The sequence below is a fragment of the Dendropsophus ebraccatus genome, chromosome 14 (assembly GCF_027789765.1).
Source record: "Dendropsophus ebraccatus isolate aDenEbr1 chromosome 14, aDenEbr1.pat, whole genome shotgun sequence".
Lineage (NCBI taxonomy): Eukaryota > Metazoa > Chordata > Amphibia > Anura > Hylidae > Dendropsophus > Dendropsophus ebraccatus.
Window position 1 is genome coordinate 71,911,202 of NC_091467.1, and position 21,834 is coordinate 71,933,035.

Below are 21,834 nucleotides of genomic sequence, written 5' to 3' on the forward strand. Positions count from 1 at the left end.
CAGACAGCCAAGATCTAACATGAAGGAAATGTTCGCAGCAGATTGCCATGTTGCATTTCTGGAAAGAGTTCCATAGGCTACGAGCCCGAATCGTGACTTACAAATTATTCATACCCTGTCAGTAGCCACTCGAAAAATTGCTTTAGCTGTCAGCAGTCCATATATACACTGAGCCCGGACTAGCTATTCTCTACTAGCCGTAATCATTGTGTAGACCCATGTATGTAAACTTCAGACCACTTTGAAAATTTGTGTTTGCAGAAGGATTTTTCAATATAAGGGGAACTCTGGCAAAATGTTTTTGTCTTTCAAATCAACTGGTGTCAGAAAGTTATGCAGATTTGTAATTTACTTCAATTTAAAAATATTCAGTCTTCCAGTACTTATCAGCTGCTGTATGTCTTGCAGGAAGTAGTGTATTTTCTCCAGTCTGACACAGTGCTCTCTGTTGCCACCTCTGTCCATGTCAGGAACTGTCCAGAGCAGGAGAGGTTTTCTGGTTCAATGTTTTTATTAGGTTTTTTAAGAACAAATTACAAAAGAGAAAATCTATAAGCACTGACTTTAGTGCCAACAGTATAGTTAACGTTTAGAAACAACAGAAATAACATTCGGTATATTATATAGATATAAAATTGTGGTAACATACATTCAGCATGGTAGAATGACATTAGGTGTAGCACCTCCTGAGAAAATTGGTGTAAAGTATACTGGTTTGTCAGTAAAGATAATATACAAGGTAAAGAGAGAAAAATAATATATTATAATATAATGATCATTTCCTCAAAGTCCATATGTGAGCTGCTCATTGTGTGTGTGTACAGTATGATGATTCCATCCATAAACCCCATTTGCGTAGAAAAGGTTGAGTTGAGCCGGCGCCATATGCTAAAACCTTTTCAAAATGGAAAGATGAGTTTACTGCAGTTATATACTCATTTTCCGGAGGGAGGTTACAAGTTTTCCAGTATCTGGCTAACACTATTTTTGCGTGTATGAATAGTAAACAAGCTAATCTATGGGGATTTGCTGCTGCTCTGGACAGTTCCTGACATGGACAGAGGTGGCAGCAGAGAGCACTGTCAGATTGGAGAGAATACACCACTTCCTGCAGGACATATAGCAGCTGATAAGTACTAGAAGACTGGAGATTTTTCAATATAATTAAATTACAAATCCATATAACTTTCTGAAACCAGCTGATTTAATTTTTTTTTTTTTTTGGAGTACTGCTTTAAAAGATCTTTTAATGACTCAGAAGGTATTTTACTTAGAAAGCATACAATGTATTCGTAAATTCTTTGGATCCTTTAAATTTTTAAACATTTTGCAGCCTTATACTAAAAATATTTTTAAAATATTGAATTTTTCCCATCATAATACACATGGTACCCTGTAATGATAAGTGATAAAGAAATATTAAATTTCACATGGACATACAGTACGTATTTAAAGCTTCTGTTATAGCGGGATATTTAGAGACAGGACTGTGTGAAGAAGGAAAGAGCTGCCTGTAGAGCTCAGAGACAGAACTGTGTGAAGAAGGAAAGAGCTGCCTGTAGAGCTCAGAGACAGGAGTGTGTGAAGGAGGAAAGAGCTGCCTGTAGAGATCACAGACAGGACAGTGTAGAAGAGGAAAGAGCTGCCTGTAGAGATCACAGACAGGACAGTGTAGAAGAGGAAAGAGCTGCCTGTAGAGCTTAGAGACAGGACTGTGTGAAGAAGGAAAGAGCTGCTGTAGAGCTCAGAGACAGGACTGTGTGAAGAAGGAAAGAGCTGCCTGTAGAGCTCAGAGACAGGACTGTGTGAAGAAGGAAAGAGCTGCCTGTAGAGCTCAGAGACAGGACTGTGTGGAGGAGGAAAGAGCTGCCTGTAGAGCTCAGAGACAGGACTGTGTGGAGGAGGAAAGAGCTGCCTGTAGAGCTCAGAGACAGGACTGTGTGGAGCAGGAAAGAGCTGCCTGTAGAGCTCAGAGACAGGACTGTGTGGAGCAGGAAAGAGCTGCCTGTAGAGCTCAGAGACAGGACTGTGTGGAGCAGGAAAGAGCTGCCTGTAGAGCTCAGAGACAGGACTGTGTGGAGGAGGAAAGAGCTGCCTGTAGGGCTCAGAGACAGGACTGCATAGAGTAGGGAAGAGCTGCCTGTAGGGCTTAGACTCAGGACTGCATGCAGCAGCTTCTAACCTTACAGTTGGATCATGTTCTCAGCCTTAGTACAGGAGGAATGGGCAATCAGGCTTGTAAAACCAATGGGTTATTGTAAATCTTCAATAAAATACATTGCATGCAGAGAGCGAGTTTTATGAGGCTGAGGAAGTCGACAGCACGACATTGAAACACGTTGTTCTCTGCATGCAATGTATTTTATTGAAGATGTACAATGAACTATTGGTCTTACAAGCCTGATTGCCCATTCCTGTTGCACCATGGCTGAGAACATGATCCAATTGTGAGGTTGCAAGCTGCTGTACTGCGTTGTGACATTGTGATAGGCCGGCTGCTGGGTTGAATATATATATATATATATATATATATATATATATATATATATATGCATATATACCTTCTATAGAGTTGTGCCTATGCAATAGCACAACTGAAGCTGGTATGTTTCTACTTCAGAGCTTTGCCAGAGTGCTGCTACTCTAATACTACTACACTATATAGCACTCCTGTGTTTTGTGTTTGTTTGTCTTTCCCAGGGTTGTGTGGAGCAGATCTGGAGAGGGGGACAAACACATCTCTGTTCCTAATAGTACAGTGACTCCCATATTTTTTCTGAGTTTGAAACAACCAGGACTCTTCCTTTTCCTTGCTGTCCCAATAAACAAATTAATAAAAGACAAAATAAGAGAGATGACCACGAACTCAATGGTCACTCTGGCAGAGCTCCAAAGAGATGGAAAAAAACAGCTAGGTCAGCCATCCCTGCAGCCTCCACCAATCTGGGCTTCATAGCAGAGTGCCCAGAAAGAAGGATCTCCTCGGTAAAAGACGTGAATGTCACCAGGAGTACGTAAAAAAAACAAGATAAAAAAAAGTTAAATAAAGGATCTCAGACTGTAAGAAACAAAATTCTCTGGTCTGAGGAAACCAAGATTGAACTTTTTGGCCTCAATCTCAATTTTAATGTCTGGATGAAACCAGGCACTGCTCACCACCTGCCAAATACGATTGCTAAAGAAAAGCATGATGTGGGGGAAAGGGAGAGGTTAGGGTGTTATTACATGGGCAGATGGGGGCCCGATAATAGCTGTAAATGAGCACCGATCTACTACCTGTCCAAGCTGCGAGCTCCTCTTGCGGTCTTCTTCTCCCCGGGTCCCGCGCGCTCCAGCTACAGAGCGGTCTGTTTGAGATGACAGAAGCCGCTCAGCCATTCACTAGCCACGGCGGTCCCGGCCTGTTATTAGCTGAGCGGCCTGTCAGCTCAGACAGGCCGCTCTGAAGCTGGAGCGTGCGGGACCCAGGGAGAAGAAGACTGCAAGAGGAGCCCTGGACCATGGATAGGTAATGTAAATCGTTAGCCGCCGGCTGTGCAACGCTATTACACGTAGCGATGCACTGTTGGCGTCTGACAGTTATAGGTTCAAACCTATATCAACGATCAGCCGATGATCGTTGTCATCGTCTGATCGTTGTATTTATTACACAGAGCGATAATCGGCCTAATCGGGCCAATTTGGCTGATTATCGCTCCATGGAATAGGCCCCTTAGAGTTGAGGGAAAGCTCAATGGAGCAAAAAGGTAGAGATATCCTTAATGAAAACCTAATCCACCTCAGACTGGACTTGACCTTCCAACAAGACGGCACAGCTTACGGCACGACAACACGGCTTGAGTGGCTCATCAGAACCAGGCTTCGTCTTTAGCAGTTGGATCCTTAATCCTAACATTGACTCCCAATACTCATATACCCATATAAATCAGTGTGCAGTAAACTATGAGGTCTTCAAAGAGCCAATTCATGGAAAGTAACCAAATGCTGAAGCAGATTCCAGTGCAGACCTGGCAAGACGTCAATGAAATGTGTCGTTCACGAGCCGCTCTTGAAATGCAATTAAAAGGTCATTTTCTCTGTGTGAAAACGACCCTGATAAAAACGAATTCTTTTCCGAGCTCTGAATTTCCATGACCCGCGGACAGAACCTGCTGTTCTTCTACCTTCCCACAAGAATACGTTTCACAGGCTAAGTGTGTAATCCTCCAGCACAATGGAAAAATGAAACAGTCAGAGATCAGCGGAGAGCGGCTCGCCTGCTAAAAATCCCATGTGCCAGATATGATTTAACATCTGCAATTCAGGGGATTATCTCTGCAGGAGAACACAGTGCAGAGAGGAGCCTGTTCTGTGCCAAGTCTAGCTGGGTCACTTCCCCAGTGTTACTGATACACATATACAATAATGGCAGGGTGGGGTGGTGGGGTCACTGTGTACATACATTACTGATCCTGTACTGATCCTGAGTTACATCCTGTATTATACTCCAGAGCTGCATTCACTATTCTGCTGGTGGGATCACTGTCTACATACATTACATTACTGATCCTGAGTTAAATCCTGTATTATACCCCAGAGCTGTATTCACTATTCTGCTGGTGGGGTCACTGTGTACATAAATTACTGATCCTGAGTTCCATCCTGTATTATACTCCAGAGCTGCACTCACTGTTCTGCTTGTGGGGTCACTGTGTACATACATTACATTACTGATCCTGAGTTACATCCTGTAATTTTTATCATATGCACACTTCACCTGTGAGAGACAGAATCTATAAAAAATTCCAGAAAATCTCAGTGAATGATTTATAAATAATTGATCTGCATTTTATTGCATGGAATAAGTATTTAACCACCGACCAACCAGCAAGCATTCTGCCTCTCACAGACCTATTCCTCCTAATCTGTACTCATTACATGGATTAATTGCACCTGTTTGAACTCATTACCTAAATAAAAAACACCTGTCCACACACTCAATCACTCACGCTCCAACCTTTCCACCATGGTCATGAATAAAGAACTGTCTAAGGACACCAAGGACAAAAATTGTAGACCTGCACAAGGCTGGGATGGGCTACAGGACAATAGGCTATCATAGCAATGTGCCACTGCACAAGCAAAACAGAGGCTAAATATCCCGCCTTACTGTTAAACATTTCAATGTAAGCTCTACCTTCAGATGCTTGTAAAGTCCCTGCAGGATGGCTGCCATCCTTCATGTGCTTTTATCCCTACTTTAGCCTTTTCCTATTATAGGTCCTTTGTAAGTGCAGAGCGCGCTCTTAATATAAAGAACACGTATGCGTGCTCCCTCTAGCAATTACATGTGCATTTGCTGGGGCATTCCACTAGTGCACTCGGTGATATAGACTATAAGCTTTTATCATGCTAATGACTCGCTTCTCGCCATGACTGGTAAAGTGCTTTGAGTCATGTGTTGAGTGGCACTATATAAAATCACTGTATTCTAGGTATTGCTATATTTGTGCACATGGGGTATTATTAAAAAAGTTTTCTACATGGACTTGCACTTACCTGTTCCCATACGAATAAATATTATCGGTGAGTAAAATGGAACAATCAATAATAACTTTTATTACCTCGCTATGTTGCTGTATGGTAAGTATAGGGAACGCTTACAGCTTTGCTATCAGTGCTGTATGGTAAGTATAGGGAACTGTTATTGTGTTACTCGGCCAGGAGTTGAGATAGCCCATGACGCCAATTCTGTGGTGTGCAGCTAGTGATGGTAGTGTCACGACGCCAGTGCTAGTCCAGCACACAGGTGTGATGTTGGTACCTGCTTCTGTATTTGGCCGGTAGTGTGCCAAAATGTAACCTGCCAAGTTGTTGCGGGTCTCCTTGGGCTCTTGTCACGGCAACCTGGAGTGGCAACTGTCCCACCCGGGATGTTGGTACCACCACCCTCAGAAGTGGGAAAAATACGGAGTCCCGTTAGTATAAAAATATAACAGCTTTACTGTAAGGCTTTCAAGTATAACAGTACACGGTTTCACAAGTAATAAATCTTGACACACTTGACACAGAGAAATAGGAGAGGTAGTTGTAGTGGTGCTTGTAGAATGAAGAGTAGAGCAGAGGCGAGGACGTTTGCCAGAGGGTCCCTAACCCAGTGTAGCTGTGTACTCTGCCGCAACTTTTAGTAGATATATCTTGAGTGAAGTGATACTTGTACTCACTGTCTGACTGCCTTCTGCCCTCTGGTAGCGTAAAACCCATCCCAGTAGGGTGGTACGGGCCCCAGTCGTGGTTATCTGGGTGTAGCTAGGTGTCCATGTCTTCCCCGTTACCTGTGCAATAGGATACTTAGGCCTTGTATACTGGTTGCCTTGTCCTACTGAGGCTAGTTCCTATCTTGTTCACAATACTGCCCTGCTTTGTTTAGACGTGTTCCTGGAGTGGGTCAAGGTGTTTCTTGGTGACTACTCTGCCCGTTGTGTGCTTAGCACTGCAAACTAGATATAGTGGTTTGACTTAAGGAACTGTTGATCTCTAGCTGCATCTGTTCACACTATGTCGTCTGTAGCTGCATCTGTTCACACTCGTGGGTAAACTCAACTCAACTGAACTGCTTTTCCTGACAGGGGTCCTGGCTTCAGCCAGGCCCTGGATTAACTTCTGCAGGAACGGTTTGCTTTTGTGTCCTTCCTCTCTGAGATTCTGGATAAGACTAAAATGTACTTCCTCCACCAGTGAAACTCCTCCTACAGGGGCCTTCTGTATGCCTGCCTATGAGAGGTGGGGATGAGTGTACGCAGGAGAAAGAAGAAAGCGAATAGGCTGATAAGCAAAGGGCACATCCTATTGGTCAGCATAAACACATGGCACACATAAAACATTAACCCTTGACTTACTTCAGCTGTTCAATACATATAAGGATGCAAAACACTGACACCTAGTGGGGAAACTCAATACTTCATCCACCACTTAACCTGAGAGAAAAAAGCTTTTTGAGAGATGCACAAGAGAGAAAGAAACACCAGTGGTGGGACACCACATAATAGCTTTGCTATCAGAGCTGTATGGTAAGTATAGGGAACTGTTTTAGCTTTGCTATTGGTGCTGTATAGTAAGTATAGAGAACTGTTATAGCTTTGCTATCAGTGCTGTATGGTAAGTATAGGGAACTGTTCTAGCTTTGCTATTGGTGCTGTATGGTAAGTATAGGGAACTGTTCTAGCTTTGCTATTCGGGCTATATGGTAAGTATAGGGAACTGTTATAGCTTTGGTATCGGTGCTGTGTGGTCAGTATAGGGAACTGTTCTAGCTTTGCTATTGGTTCTGTATGGTAAGTATAGAGAACTGTTCTAGCTTTGCTATTCGGGCTATATGGTAAGTATAGGAAACTGTTATAGCTTTGCTATCAGTGCTGTGTGGTCAGTATAGGAAACTGTTATAGCTTTGCCATCGGTACTGTATTGTAAGTATAAGGAACTGTTCTAGCTTTGCTATTGGTGCTGTATGGTAAGTATAGGGAACTGATATAGTTTTGCCACCGCTGCTGTGTGGTCAGGTATAGGAATGGTATAGGAAACTGTTATAGCAGTGTATGAGAGCAGCTTGTCTTCCGTCTCTGTCTGTTCCTCTGTATGACCTGGCATGATTATGCTGCCTGCCCCTACCTGTTTGCCTGTATTTGTCCACATTAATATGCTGCCATTCACGACCTCAGCCAGTGCCCTCTCTTGCCTCTGTCCCCTTAGTGCCACCCACACCACAGAAGTAGCCACCTAGTAGTCCCCTGCAGACCTATTCTCAGACAGTTTATAGTTTCTATGAGGAGGTGTTCCTAGTAGCTAAGTACAAGAGATATACGTTTGTAATGACAGATGAGAATTTTTTTCACCCCCTATTTATAATATCTTATTCTTTTCTTAGGTGTCCAAAATCATTGCAGTGTTTTTTGGCAAGTAATCATTAGAGGATGATGTCTGCCCCTCCTGGATGATGCTCCTCCTGGATGATGTCTGCTCCTCCTGGATGATGTCTGCTCCTCCTGGATGATGTCTGCACCTCCTGGATGATGTCTGCCCCTTGTGGATGATGTCTGCACCTCCTGGATGATGTCTGCTCCTCCTGGATGATGTCTGCCCCTTGTGGATGATGTCTGCACCTCCTGGATGATGTCTGCCCCTTCTGGATGATGTCTGCCCCTCCTGGATGATGTCTGCTCCTCCTGGATGATGTCTGCCCCTTGTGGATGATGTCTGCACCTCCTGGATGATGTCTGCACCTCCTGGATGATGTCTGCACCTCCTGGATGATGTCTGCTCCTCCTGGATGATGTCTGCCCCTTCTGGATGATGTCTGCTCCTCCTGGATAATGTCTGTCCCTTCTGGATGATATCTGCCCCTCCCAGCACTAGTTTGTACAATTCACATTACTGTCTCCTGATATCCCTGAGTCTATTACTATATCAGTTCCACCCAGATGTCTCCCACTTAACATGTAATTAGGACATTTGTTATCACATCCGAAGTGCAAAACCACTGAATATCATTAGTCATTCCCCGTCCTATCCTCCCAATTTCCCTAAATCCCTCTGTAGCATCATAATTATCTACAAAGTACTGGATCATCTGCATATAGGGTGACTCCATACTGTAACTATATGACAGATAGATAGATAGATAGATAGATAGATAGATAGATAGATAGAAAGGAGATAGATAGATAGATAGATAGATAGATAGGAGATAGATAGATGGATGGATGGTTGGTTAGATAGATAGATAGATAGATGATAGACAGATAGATAGGTAGACAGATAGATAGGGAGATAAATAGATGGATGGATAGATAGATAGATAGATAGATAAATGATAGATAGGAGATAGATAGATAGATAGATAGATAGGAGATAGATAGATAGATAGATAGATAGATAGATAGATAGATAGATAGATAATAGATTCCCTATTATGCAGTAATGAGTCTTACTCTAGTGTTTTCTTATCTATGTTCCCCCATTAGCTGTAATGGTTGGGGTCACCATAGCCGGCTGCCCCCTGTAATCGGGTTTATCAGGGGTAGGGGGCTTCTGACAGAAAGATTAAAGCCCCAGCTCTCCATTCGGTTCCTTCTTGTGATGAGCTCGGGCTCCTTCCTCCCGGTCATCATTACTTCTTCTCTTTGTTGCTGCTCATTAGGTTTCCATGTTATTGAGCTCACGTCTACAAGAATAAACCGTCCACTTGTTCCCGACACATCGCTCTCAGATGAAGGAATGGGGATGTCAGGATGAAAGAGCGGGGGGATCTGTGTCTATCATCCCCCCTTACTGATCTTACTGATCCTCCAGATGTGAAGACGTCTGTAAGAAGCCTTGTCTGCTCCTCCTCGCTGTTCCTGTGATATCACACACCCCTGTCCTCACTTTACAGGTGAGCTATCATCTGAACCTGAAATACTCTGTGCTGCTGTGGGCTATATGATAAGCTGCAGCATGTTCCAATCCTATGTAAGTTAAAGCCGTGTTCTTCATGAATCTAGATGTTGGCCTAACCCATAATGGTAATGGACTTGTACCAAATGAATGTGATTGGCCGCAACGTCCCATGGATAGTGATATCAAGGGGGCACTTCTTCCAGGCTATAACTTTGTTCACACACTGTAAAAATGATGGCCGTTACTTTATAAAAATGTATTATAAAAATAACGTCTGTATTTGCCGTTAAATGGCAGCCCTTCAATAAAAATGGACGTCATTTTGATGGTGTGTAAACATTCAGACAACTTTTTATTTTCTTTCCTGACTGTCATTTTGACGGTAAAACGCAGCCTTTAAATACAAATTATGTTTTATGCAAATTAAGTCAAAATGACAATCATCAAAAAAAAACAAAAACGGACAAACATAGCCTTAGGCCGCGACCACACAATATCTTTTTTTGGCCATTAGACTGACCTGTTATTTAAAATAAACAACATTATCTAGGCTCAAAATGACGACCGTCCAAAAAAGTCCATAAAACGGCCAATAAAGATGTAGTGTGGTAGTGGCCTAAGGCCATGTTCACACGCACACACCGTATAAACAGTCATTGTGAACGGCCGTTATTTAATGCTACTTATGGCCAGAATTAATGAGCATGATCATAGGTAGCATTAGATTTAATCAGTGTGTAAACATAGCCTGTCTGCGGTTTAAATCCACTCCTGGGTTTGACTGAAGAACGCTGATCAAAACACTGAGTGAAATACTGACCAAAAAAACTGAGCAAAATACTAACCAACACACTGAGCGAAATACTGACCAAAAAACCTGAGCAAAATACTAACCAAAACACTGAGCAAAATACTGACCAAAAAAAATGAGCAAAATACTAACCAACACACTGAGCGAAATACTGACCAAAAAAACTGAGCAAAACACTGACCAAAATACTGAGCAAAAATACTGATAAAAATGCTGAGCTTTTTTCCCTTTTTCTTCATTTTAATCAGAAAACTCATTTGAGCAGGTACGTCACTATTCAGTGACAGCAAGCAGATAAGGGGGAACACAAACTACCAAAAGAACCCGACCTTCCTTAGCCATGTGAGTATAGGTCACTGTATTCAGCCGTATTCTCTGGCAATAAATAAGTCCTTATAGAGTGGGAAAATATACAGAGATGTAGCAGAGCTGGATTAGTCATATCACTGTGTACAGCTGCCATAGTGCATGTAGGTGGACCTGCAGAGCTATGTGCATGATAATATAATAATAATAATAACAATATATTGTACAAACTGACGCACTCAGCTCTGCTACATCTGTAGACGACAGATAATTTACCCTCCTGTAATAAACTAATATATCCAGGAATAGCTGCAGCGAGTGACAGGCAGGCAGTGATTGACTGCTGTCAGTGGTGACACAGGAGGTGGAGAGAGAGAGAGACAGCCGCCGTCTCCAGCTTCCTAGCCTGCCATAGACTTCAGAGGCATTGTATGGCTTGAGCACCATCTGTGTGTGAACAGGAGGAATTCTGCGCGTCCTCCTCTCTCTCCTCCTGGATACGAGCTCAGATGTAGAGGGAGCCTCAGACTGAGCGCACGCATAGTGGAGGAGCTGCTGAGGACCAGGCACTAGACTGCACCATCACATCCCAGTAATCCACCGCAGGAATCCCTACAAGATCCCCACACCTCCTGCAAGGAATTACCGCAGGTGCAAAACTTCCGGATCATGGACTTTGGCAGGTGCACTGACGGAGAGGACGGTGGATCTCCATGACCCCAAGCAGGTAAGTGACTTATTGTTCCCTGGCATATGCCCACCCTATATACGAGGTGGTCGTGCATACATAAATCTGCTCCACACGATCTATCTATATATCTTCATAATGATGGTGGCCACATTCTATGCTGTCATAGCCAGGCTTCCCTACATTCAGCCCTACATCTAAATCCGCTGGCTGGGGCAGAAGGACTTGTTGGCGTCACCCCTGGCACCCACCTGGGGCAGCTACGCTCACAGTTCTGTTTGTCTTCACATTTCTCCCCCAACCTGTTTGCTCAAAGTTGATTGTAACTTCAGCTAATGTTATCAGTGAGTTTAATGGCGAGGAGTGGGGGAGGGAGCTGTGCCAGGACGCCAGGCTACTAGAAGCTTTCAGTAGCTGTAGGATGCAATGGGTAACATGTCGGAGAGGGGTTGGCATCCTTGGCTGCGTCCCACTAATGCCCCAGAGGTTGGCACACTTTAAACATTGCATGGTATCATCTGTACGATGTGATAGAAAGAGCAGGGAATACACAGAGCTCACAATCTGAGTATGACACCACAAGTCCCAGCAAGGCTTGTATTGGTCATAGTGTTGGTTATAACACTACTGGTCCCAGCAAACCAGGTCCCTGTCATTGGTTATCCACCAGACTCCGGGGTCGGGGAAGGTAAGAGATGACGCTCTGCCTGGTGGATTCTGCACCGTTAAAATAGATTGCTTTAACCCTGGAGAATCAGGACAAGATAATCACTGGTGGCCACTAATGTGACGACTGTGACAAACGACCCCTCGTATCTCAGCTCCCAGGACCCCCCGGGGGTGTAAGGTGGAGGAAATAAGTGTGTAAGGACACAAGCCATAAGTCATAGGACGCTACTGACCCCAATATGTCATGTCTCACCGGCCATTACACTAGTCAGTCCTGACCATTATGTATACTGGGAAAGAAGGGGACACTGGTGTCTTGTTATCTGTTCCATTACACTAGTCAGTCCTGACCACTACATATACTGGGAACGATGGGGAGACTGGTGTAATCCTGTCTGTCTTATCACACTAGTCACTCCTGACCACTACATACTGTATACTGGGAACGATGGGGAGTCTGGTGTAATCCTGTCTGTCTTATCACACTAGTCACTCCTGACCACTACATACTGTATACTGGGAACGATGGGGAGTCTGGTGTCCTGCTGTCTGCCCCATCACACTAGTCCCTCCTGACCACTATGTATACTGGGAACGATGGGGAGACTGGTGTCCTGTTGTCTGTTCCATTACACTAATCACTCCTGACCACTAAATATACTGGGAATGATGGGGAGACTGGTGTCCTGCTATGTGTCTCATTAAACTAGTAACTCCTGACCACTATGTATATTGGGAAAGATGGGGACACTGGTGTTCTGCTGTCTGTCCCATTACACTATCATTCCTGACCACTATGTATACTGGGAAAGAAGGGGAGACTGGTGTCCTGTTATCTCTTCCATTACATTATCATTCCTGACCACTACGTATACTGGGAATGATGGGGAGACTGGTGTCCTGCTGTGTCTCATTAAACTAGTAACTCCTGACCACCACGTATACTGGGAAAGGAGACACTGGTGTCCTGCTGTCTGTCCCATTACACTATCACTCCTGACCACTACGTATACTGGGAACGATGGGGAGACTGGTGTCTGTCCCATTAAACCAGTCACTTATGACCACTATGTATACTGGGAACGATGGGGACACTGGTGTCCTGCTGTCTGTCCCATTACACTATCACTCCTGACCACTACGTATACTGGGAACGATGGGGAGACTGGGGAGACTGCTGTCTGTCCCATTATACTATCAGTCCTGACCACTATGTATACTGGGAAATATGGGGAGACTGGTGTCCTGATATCTGTCCCATTATACTAGTCATTCCTGACCAATATGTATACTGGCAACGATGGGGAGACTGGTGAAACTGGTGTCTTGCTATCTGTCCCATTAAACTAGTTAATCCTGACCATTATATATACTGGGAAAGATGGGGAGACTGGTGTCCTGCTATCTGTCCCTTTACACTAGTCAGTCCTGATCACTATGTATACTGGGAAAGATGAGGAGACTGGCGAGACTGGTGTCTGTCCCATTACACTAGCCAGTCCTGACCACTAGGTATACTGGGAAAGAGGATGAGACTGGTGAGACTGGTGTCCTGCGCTTCATCTAGTGCAATGATCTAGTTCCAGCCAGACAGCTGCACGCAGAGAGTGACTGTGTTTTCTCAAGGACCCTGGAGATGAAAGGATGTGACTGCTATATTATATATATATATATATATATATATATATATATATACACCCCTTACTCCAGGGAGGACACATGCATGGGTAATGTCTTCATTGCTTATTACTATATTATCATGTTCTTCATTATCCTGTTCCTTAATGGCCCCATCCATAGAGCGTCTCCAGAATCTCCTTCTTGGGTCTTCATTCGTGCTTGTGTTAATTCCTGCCATCCATTGCCTTCATCTACTTCTCTTTATCCTTCTCACCATGAGAAGCCTTGGTGTATGTGCGGGGATCGGGAAGACTAGCTGCAGGCTTCACAATATACAGTCTGTATTAGGTCTTTATTATTACACCACTTTAATGTATGGCGGTATTAGTTGAGCACTGTATGGCGGTATATTACTCTGACAATGGGCGATGTGGCGGCGATATATAACATTGCTACCTTGAATAGAAATGTTGGTAGACAGGTGTTTGGCACTCGTTTTCGGACAGCTGGCACTTATTAGGCACTAGTTTGGCTGCATTCACACCATTTTTGGGCTTTTGATTGCCAGTATTGAGGTGGCCAATCACCTTCAATACCTATTGGCACAACGTTCCTTCTGCTGACAGATCTCTCTCCTGTCCTGGTATAAAGCGGCAATATAGAGCTGATGTGTGATCCCAGTCTGATCTGTACACAGACTGATCATACATCATTTGGAAGTCCTGCAGAGGGCATCAGTCAGTGTAAGGCTGGCTCTGATCACATCATATGGGAGATGCCAACAGGAGCCATCACACAGGGCACCATCCAGTATCCAGTATGAGGATAGCTCTAAATACACCATATGGGAGATGCCAACAGGATCAAAGGCATAGGGCACCATCTAGTACGAGGATAGCTCTGATTACACCATATGGGAGATGCCACCAGAAGCCGCCGCACAGGTCACCATCCAGCATAAGGCTGACCCTCAATACACTATATGGGAGATACCAACAGGAGCCATTACACTGGGCACCATCCAGCATGAGGCTGACCCTCAATACACCATATGGGACATACCAACAGGAGTCCCCACACACGGCACCATTCAGCATGAGGATAGCTCTCATTACACCATATGGGAGATGCAAATAGGGTCTAAGACATAGGGCACCATCCAGACTGAGGTTGACACTCAATACACTATATGGGAGATGCCAACAGGATCCATCCCACAGGGCACCATCTAGCATTAGGCTGACCCTCAATACACCATATGGGAGATGCCAACAGGATCCATCCCACAGGGCACCATCTAGTACGAGGATAGCTCTAAATACACCATATGGGAGATGCCAACAGGATCCATCCCACAGGGCACCATCTAGCATTAGGCTGACCCTCAATACACCATATGGGAGATGCCAACAGGATCCATCCCACAGGGCACCATCTAGCATTAGGCTGACCCTCAATACACCATATGGGAGATGCCAACAGGATCCATCCCACAGGGTGCCATCTAGGACAAGGATAGCTCTAAATACACCATATGGAAGATGCCAACAGGATCTAAGGCATAGGGCACCAACCAGACTAAGGCTGACCCTCAATACACCATATGGGAGATGCCAACAGAACCCTTCACACAGGGCACCATCCAGTATGAGGCTGACCCTCAATACATCATAAGGGAGATGCCAGCAGGCACTAACACATAGGGCACCTTCCAGCATGAGGACACCCTTAAAGCGGTTATCCAGCTTGGGCGGGGTTTTGCTGCTCAGTTCCATTGAAGTGAATGGAGCTTAATTGCAAACCGCACCTGAACTGGAGACAAGAGTCGTGTTGTCTCTGAAAGAAAGTGGCCATGTTTTTGTAGCACTGGATAACCCCTTTAAATACATCATATGGGAGATGCCAAGGAAAGGAACCATCCAGCATGAGGACAGCCTTGAATACACCATAGGGGAGATGCCAAGTGAAGCCACCACACAGGCACCATCCAGCATGAGGCGGACCCTGCTCTAGTGTACGCCTGGTTGGACATAGATTATGGAGTAAACTACCTACATATGATGCACACACACACTTAGGGGCCTATAGATGGAACATGGATTTCCAGTTGATGTGCGACCTGGCTGATGAATGTGTATGACACCTCCCGATAACATAGTTAAGACAAGTACCAGTACAGTCCATACTGGGCCACAGATACGTCCTTAGACCACAATCAGGATTTATTGAAGTGTTTGAAATGTTTCCTATTAGAGCGAGAGTGTGATACAAAATCAATAGTCTTTTCAGCCGTCTGGAAATAAGTGATTGCTTTCTGCGTCTGCCAGACCTCTGGGGCGAGAGCCACGAATCAGAAGCGGATCATTATAACATGGCAGAATGTCCTTATACCGGTATCCAGGTGATGGACAGAAGAGCGTGAGAAGCGCCAGGCTAATGCATCGCTCCCTGGATACCTTGTGCAATGTTATTATTACTGTAACGCAAGTTACACGGAGGGCAGTGACTGGAGGAATTAAAGGGGCAAGTTATACGGAGTTATGTAAGGACGCGCAGAGAGAGGTGGTCACGCCTGGTAATGATATGGATACAAGCAGAATAACAACCTTATAATTAAAAACGTTAAATGAATGGAGCTGAAATGCAATGCCGCACATGACCTCTAGCACTGACGGTGACAATGTTTTTTTAATCCAATTAAAGTTTTTTGCTGATTAGAGACAAATACTGAAACTTTTCACCAGTGCGGAGAGGAGGTGGAGGCTGGTCTGCGAGCTTCAGCTATTGTGAAGTGCTGCACAATATTTTTGAGCTAAACAGATAAAACATATTATTATTCTGATGAGGATGAATGGTGTTTTATCTATATACTGGATGAATTTTCACTGTACTTCTGCGTAATGATCGTTGATGTTGAAGGACCACAGCAAGTGATGGAGTAAGCCGCACTAGTCTTCACCAGAGCTTGCTGCGACAAGTGACCCCAGGCCACTACCCAAGGTTTGGCTTGCTTGTGGTGGCGGGTGAGGTGCAACAGGAGGCAATGTAGACAGGTCAGCAGCTTAGAAAGGAGATAAAGAACAAAACCCGGACAGGAGACGCGGGCAGGACACACTTTAATGGGACAAGGGCTCAGGGCTGGGACCACTGAAGCACACTGTGGCTCCAACAAGGGCGCCAGTTAGGGGCGCACTGGCCCTTTAAATCTCATAGAGCCGGCGTGCACATGCCCTAGGAGGGGAGGAAGCATGCACCGATGAGAAGGGCAAGGAACCAGTAAGGTGCCCTGGGAAGGGGCCGAACAGCAAGCGGAACAGAGTCCTAACACATGGGCTGTGGCGTCTGCTGTGAGGAGGGTGCAGCGTCGGCGGCCCAGGGGTATGCAGATGTGCCATTCTGTCTGTAATGATAAGGAGGAGACTGCTGGAACGAGATCTATACAGAACAGGAAGTCTCAGCTTAGTGTAGAGACTAGTGGCCATAACGTAAACTGCAACATATCAAGATTATTTTACAATATAGAGAGTAAAATGGAAAATTAAAAAAAAAAAAAAAAAAAAAAAAATTCTTTAACAATGCATAAAAACCATTTTCGTGATAGCACATTGCCTTTAGCAGCAGTTTTATAAACTATCCCCAGATTCAATCCCATATTCAGCTGTTTGGCTTTCTATATAGGTCACAGATGCTGAGCCTTGTTATATAGAGAACTAATGGCTGATATTATAGTTATGGAGGAATCATAAATGCATGGATGCTAATGCTCAATGAAAAATACAGGAGCCCTGTACTGCATTGTGGCTTATGGCGTACAGTATAGGGGCTAAACCAGTGACCTCATTGGGGAATGAAGCTGCAGCAACCTGAGCACTACCTTGTTGCAGATCTGTATCATTGTATGTAACTTTGGGTGCCAGTATTTCATGGGACAAATTCATGATATTGTGTTATGGTAGAAGTGTGAAGTAGCACTCACCCGTAATTTGCAGCTTTATGACTTTATTAAATCCACGGTAAGCGGGGAGAGGAAGGGATTAGGTGCAAACACATCCTGGGACGGCCGTTTCGGGGACACACACCCTTTGTCGACCAGGTGCACCTGGTCAACAAAGGGTGTGTGTCCCCGAAACGGCCGTCCCAGTCAAGCTCTCAACTTTCTGTCAGGGATGAATCACTCAAAACCACAATGAGACCAGTACTGTTAGTAATATCACTGTATTAGTAAGGCTGCGTTCACAGTGTGCTTTAACAAAAAAGTTTTTGCATATCAAACATACAAAACAGACACAACAAGCACATAAACACGGCTACAATAAATATCAGCAAAATACCATTTTATGCAAAAAAAAACAGATTCATTTGTGTGCATCCATTGTGATCTGTTTTTCTATTGACTTTCGTTATTTAAAAAAACTGATCAAAAACGGATCAAAATCCATCTTTTCATTTAGCATAGACAAAAACGTGGTCAATCACGTTTTTCTTATGTTAAAAAATAGATGTTTTGATCCGTTTTTTAATCCTTTTCTTATAACTGAAGTCAACAGATCAAAACGAATGCCCACAAATTCATCAGTTTTTTCATCCGTTTTTTTGCAAAACATTGAGGAAGACCATGTTTATTCTCTTATAGACTTATAGACCTTAGCTGGGACGTCCTATGTCTGACATCAAGCTAAACTTCTGTCTCTTTCCAATGGTAACAAGTAGAATTCTAAGTTTCTATGGTTATAAACAGGAGACCTAGCCTAGATCATGGTATACAATAGAATTACAAAGTCAACAATGTGTAGGTGTAGTTATGTGCGCATGGAGGGAGTAAATAGATCTGTCGTTCTGTTGCTAGCTTTTAATAATTTTTCCTTTTTTTTTTTTATAGTGCTCACCGGGCTACAAGGGACGGAAGAGTCTGCCATGAGTATTGAATAGCTTGAGCTCACTAGAGAACGACAAAATGGAGCAGGATTACTCCGACTTGCCCAACATCACAGAGTTGTACTTCTCTCCTGTTTCGCAGGGGTACATTATGGAGACAACTAACAATGCATCAACGAACGAGACGTCTCCATACTACGACATGACGAGCAATGCCATCCTCACCTTCATCTACTTTGTGGTGTGTATTGTGGGACTTTGTGGAAATACATTGGTCATTTACGTCATACTCCGATATGCCAAGATGAAGACCATCACCAACATCTATATCCTTAACTTGGCCATAGCTGATGAACTCTTTATGCTTGGCTTGCCCTTTTTGGCCATGCAGTTGGCTTTGGTCCACTGGCCCTTTGGCAAAGTTATTTGCAGGATTGTCATGACGGTGGATGGCATTAACCAGTTCACTAGCATCTTCTGCCTTACAGTCATGAGCATAGACAGGTACCTTGCAGTGGTGCATCCCATCAAGTCTGCAAAATGGAGGAGACCAAGGACTGCTAAGATGGTGAATGCTGCTGTATGGACCATCTCACTTTTGGTCATCATGCCCATCATGAATTATGCTGGGGTACAAAATTACCATGGTAGAAGCAGCTGCACCATTATCTGGCCTGGTAACTCTGGCACCTGGTACACTGGTTTTATAATATATGCCTTCATCCTAGGATTTCTGGTTCCTCTCAGTATTATCTGCCTCTGCTATCTGTTCATCATCATCAAAGTGAAGTCGTCTGGGATAAGAGTTGGCTCCTCCAAAAGAAAACGGTCAGAGAAGAAAGTGACGAGGATGGTTTCTATAGTAGTGGCCGTCTTTATCTTTTGCTGGCTCCCCTTCTACATCTTCAACGTCTCCTCCGTCTCTCTCTTAATAGTGCCGACTCCTAGCCTAAAAGCCATGTGGGACATTGTTGTGGTTCTGAGTTATGCCAACAGTTGTGCCAATCCCATATTATATGCCTTTCTATCCGACAACTTTAAAAAGAGCTTTCAGAATGTCCTTTGCTTATCCAAAGTCAGTGGCATGGATGAAGGAGACAGAAGTGATAGCAAACAAGACAAATCCAGGTTAAATGAAACGACGGAAACGCAACGCACATTGCTTAACGGAGATCTCCAAACCAGCATCTGAGGATACGGGAAATTCTCAAGCAGAACTGTATGTATGAGCAAAATTGACCTGAAAAACACCTAGAAACAGGCTATGATAGTGAATGTCCAGATCATAGAGGAAGGTTCCTTGGCTTACAGACATAAGTTCTAATAGTCAATGCTGTTAATGCCACAGATTATATATAACTTGAAGAATTTGTGTGTGCTTGCACTTGGTGCAGTTCCAGTCTTCGAGGAGTCATGACGGGGAGTCTCCAAATTTTTGTGGCTTCCCACCCAACACTTCACTGCCACATCTTGCGTGTAGGGTCCAAAATATGTAGAGATGCTAAATTTTCTAGTGTGTAACTGTAGACTGCAGTTGAGCAGTTCCTTCTTTGTGGAGGTATAGACTTGGACTCCAGATACGAAACTCTGCGTCTCGAAGGACTTAGCTACAACATTGGCCAAAGTATTTCAACGTCACTGTTACTCAGTTGCGACCGACTGCACTTACAATATCAACCACTCAATTGTTGATTTGGTCAAAAATCTAAAATATGGGATTCACCAAAAATTTTTGAAAAATTGCAGCAACCACTAGTACCTTTGGCCACCTTTAATGAACTGTACTGCTTAGAAGCTGTATCATGTTTACCTTTCTGTTATGTTTTATATCAGGCAGGTGAGGCACTGACCAATCAAGAGATGTGCCAGGCTGTCTCAGGTGTTTGCCTAGCTCTGTGTGTGTGTATATATAGATATATATAAAACGCATTCATACACACAAACATTCCCATAACTCAACTTTCTGCTTGGCACAGCATAAAATATTTCCTTTCTTGTAGTAAGTGCACTTTATATATTAACGGAAAAACACGCTGCACTTTAGATTCGGGCAAAAATGGCCTTGTCCTTATTGTGAAGAAAGTTGACATTCTGGACTGAACTGGGATTAAGAAACAAAAATATATTGAAACAAGAGAGACGATAATATCAAGACGGGAACATAAAGGAGTGGTAGAGACAGTCCACCATCGTACCACGCACCCTCACATCTTCATAAAGCACAAGGTCTACCAGGACACTCCTTGCAAGAAGTGGGAACCAAATATTGGCAACATTCTTGGAGCTGCTGATTGTTTCGACCACATACGCGTTGGCCAGTAACCTGGGCATACTGGTGGTCAAATGTCCACTGCTAGAATTCACTATTTCATTCCTCGAAAAGACAAAACCCAAGACTGGTAAAGGGTTATGTGATACTGTGCCTAATACTACAAAGAGATTATTCTATACTCTGCCAATTGTGTCTACTGAAACAGGCACCAAACATACCCGCTTACATTTTATTTATTGACTTTAGCTCACATGAACAGAGGCTTTCTGCCTATGGGGCAACCACAGAGTCTATGGAAAAAGAAAATAGGCATAAGAGCTTGTGTCGCTCTATGAGAATAATGTAGTCCTCTTGCCTGTATACAAGGGAAGCAGCCACTCTGTGTGTGGACCCAAATAATGTTTGTACTATGTTGGTACCATGAGTCGTGTGGGGGGGGGCTCTTATAGGCATCATAATAGCAATGGGATGATGCCAATGATCTAGTTACTCTTAAGAAGGTATTGGTCTTTGGATTGGATCATCTTTCGATTGTTGGGTCCCCATTCCCTTTACATATTTTGAGCCTGTTAATGCTTAGCCCACAAATTGGCTGTTTCCCTGTCGACCAGTCGTCCCCAACCTGTGGCTCTCCATCTGTGATGAAACGTCAACTGCATTCCCGGAAGTTGTAGTTTCATAACAGGTTGGATATCACTGCCGTGGACCGTAACGAAAATGTGTCATACAACTTTACAGATGTTCTCTATTTGTCATATTTAAATTTTGTTATATATTTTCGGAAAGTGCTTAAATTATAAAAATGCTTGTGGCAACATTAAAAAAAGGACGTTGTATTCTTCTTTATGGCTGTGTTGCTTTGGAAATAAAACATGTAAGGATTTACATAGATAGGCAGGTGTTTCATCGAGAGATGCTTGACAACAGCAAAAGGAAGCATTTTTGTTAGATAAGATATATTACAAAGTACTGGTACTATTGACCTATACAAAATTTGTTTGAACAACAGTGGCTATTTAAGGATTGGTATATGTTACCTTAAGTTCAGTGTTAGAAAGCGTGCTTAAATAGTGAATTAAGTGAGGGAAGTAGCTAGCTTCTCTTCTCATTTAAGAATAGGAATCAGGGTCTGGCAACATAAATGATCACTAGGACTTCAAACAATGACTAGACTATGTT

The 21,834-nt window shown here is 43.7% G+C and overlaps 2 protein-coding genes across 3 annotated transcripts in view; one reads left to right on the top strand and one right to left on the bottom strand.

The window, feature by feature from the left end:
* Positions 1–21,834, bottom strand: part of SLC39A11 (solute carrier family 39 member 11) — a 420,528-nt gene that overhangs the window by 296,897 nt on the left and 101,797 nt on the right. The window lies entirely within an intron of this gene.
* Positions 10,984–21,478, top strand: SSTR2 (somatostatin receptor 2). The gene is made up of 2 exons (XM_069951883.1): positions 10,984–11,258; positions 18,388–21,478. The coding sequence occupies exon 2, from the start codon at positions 18,463–18,465 to the stop codon at positions 19,573–19,575; it is 1,113 nt and encodes a 370-aa protein (XP_069807984.1). The 5' UTR covers positions 10,984–11,258; positions 18,388–18,462; the 3' UTR covers positions 19,576–21,478.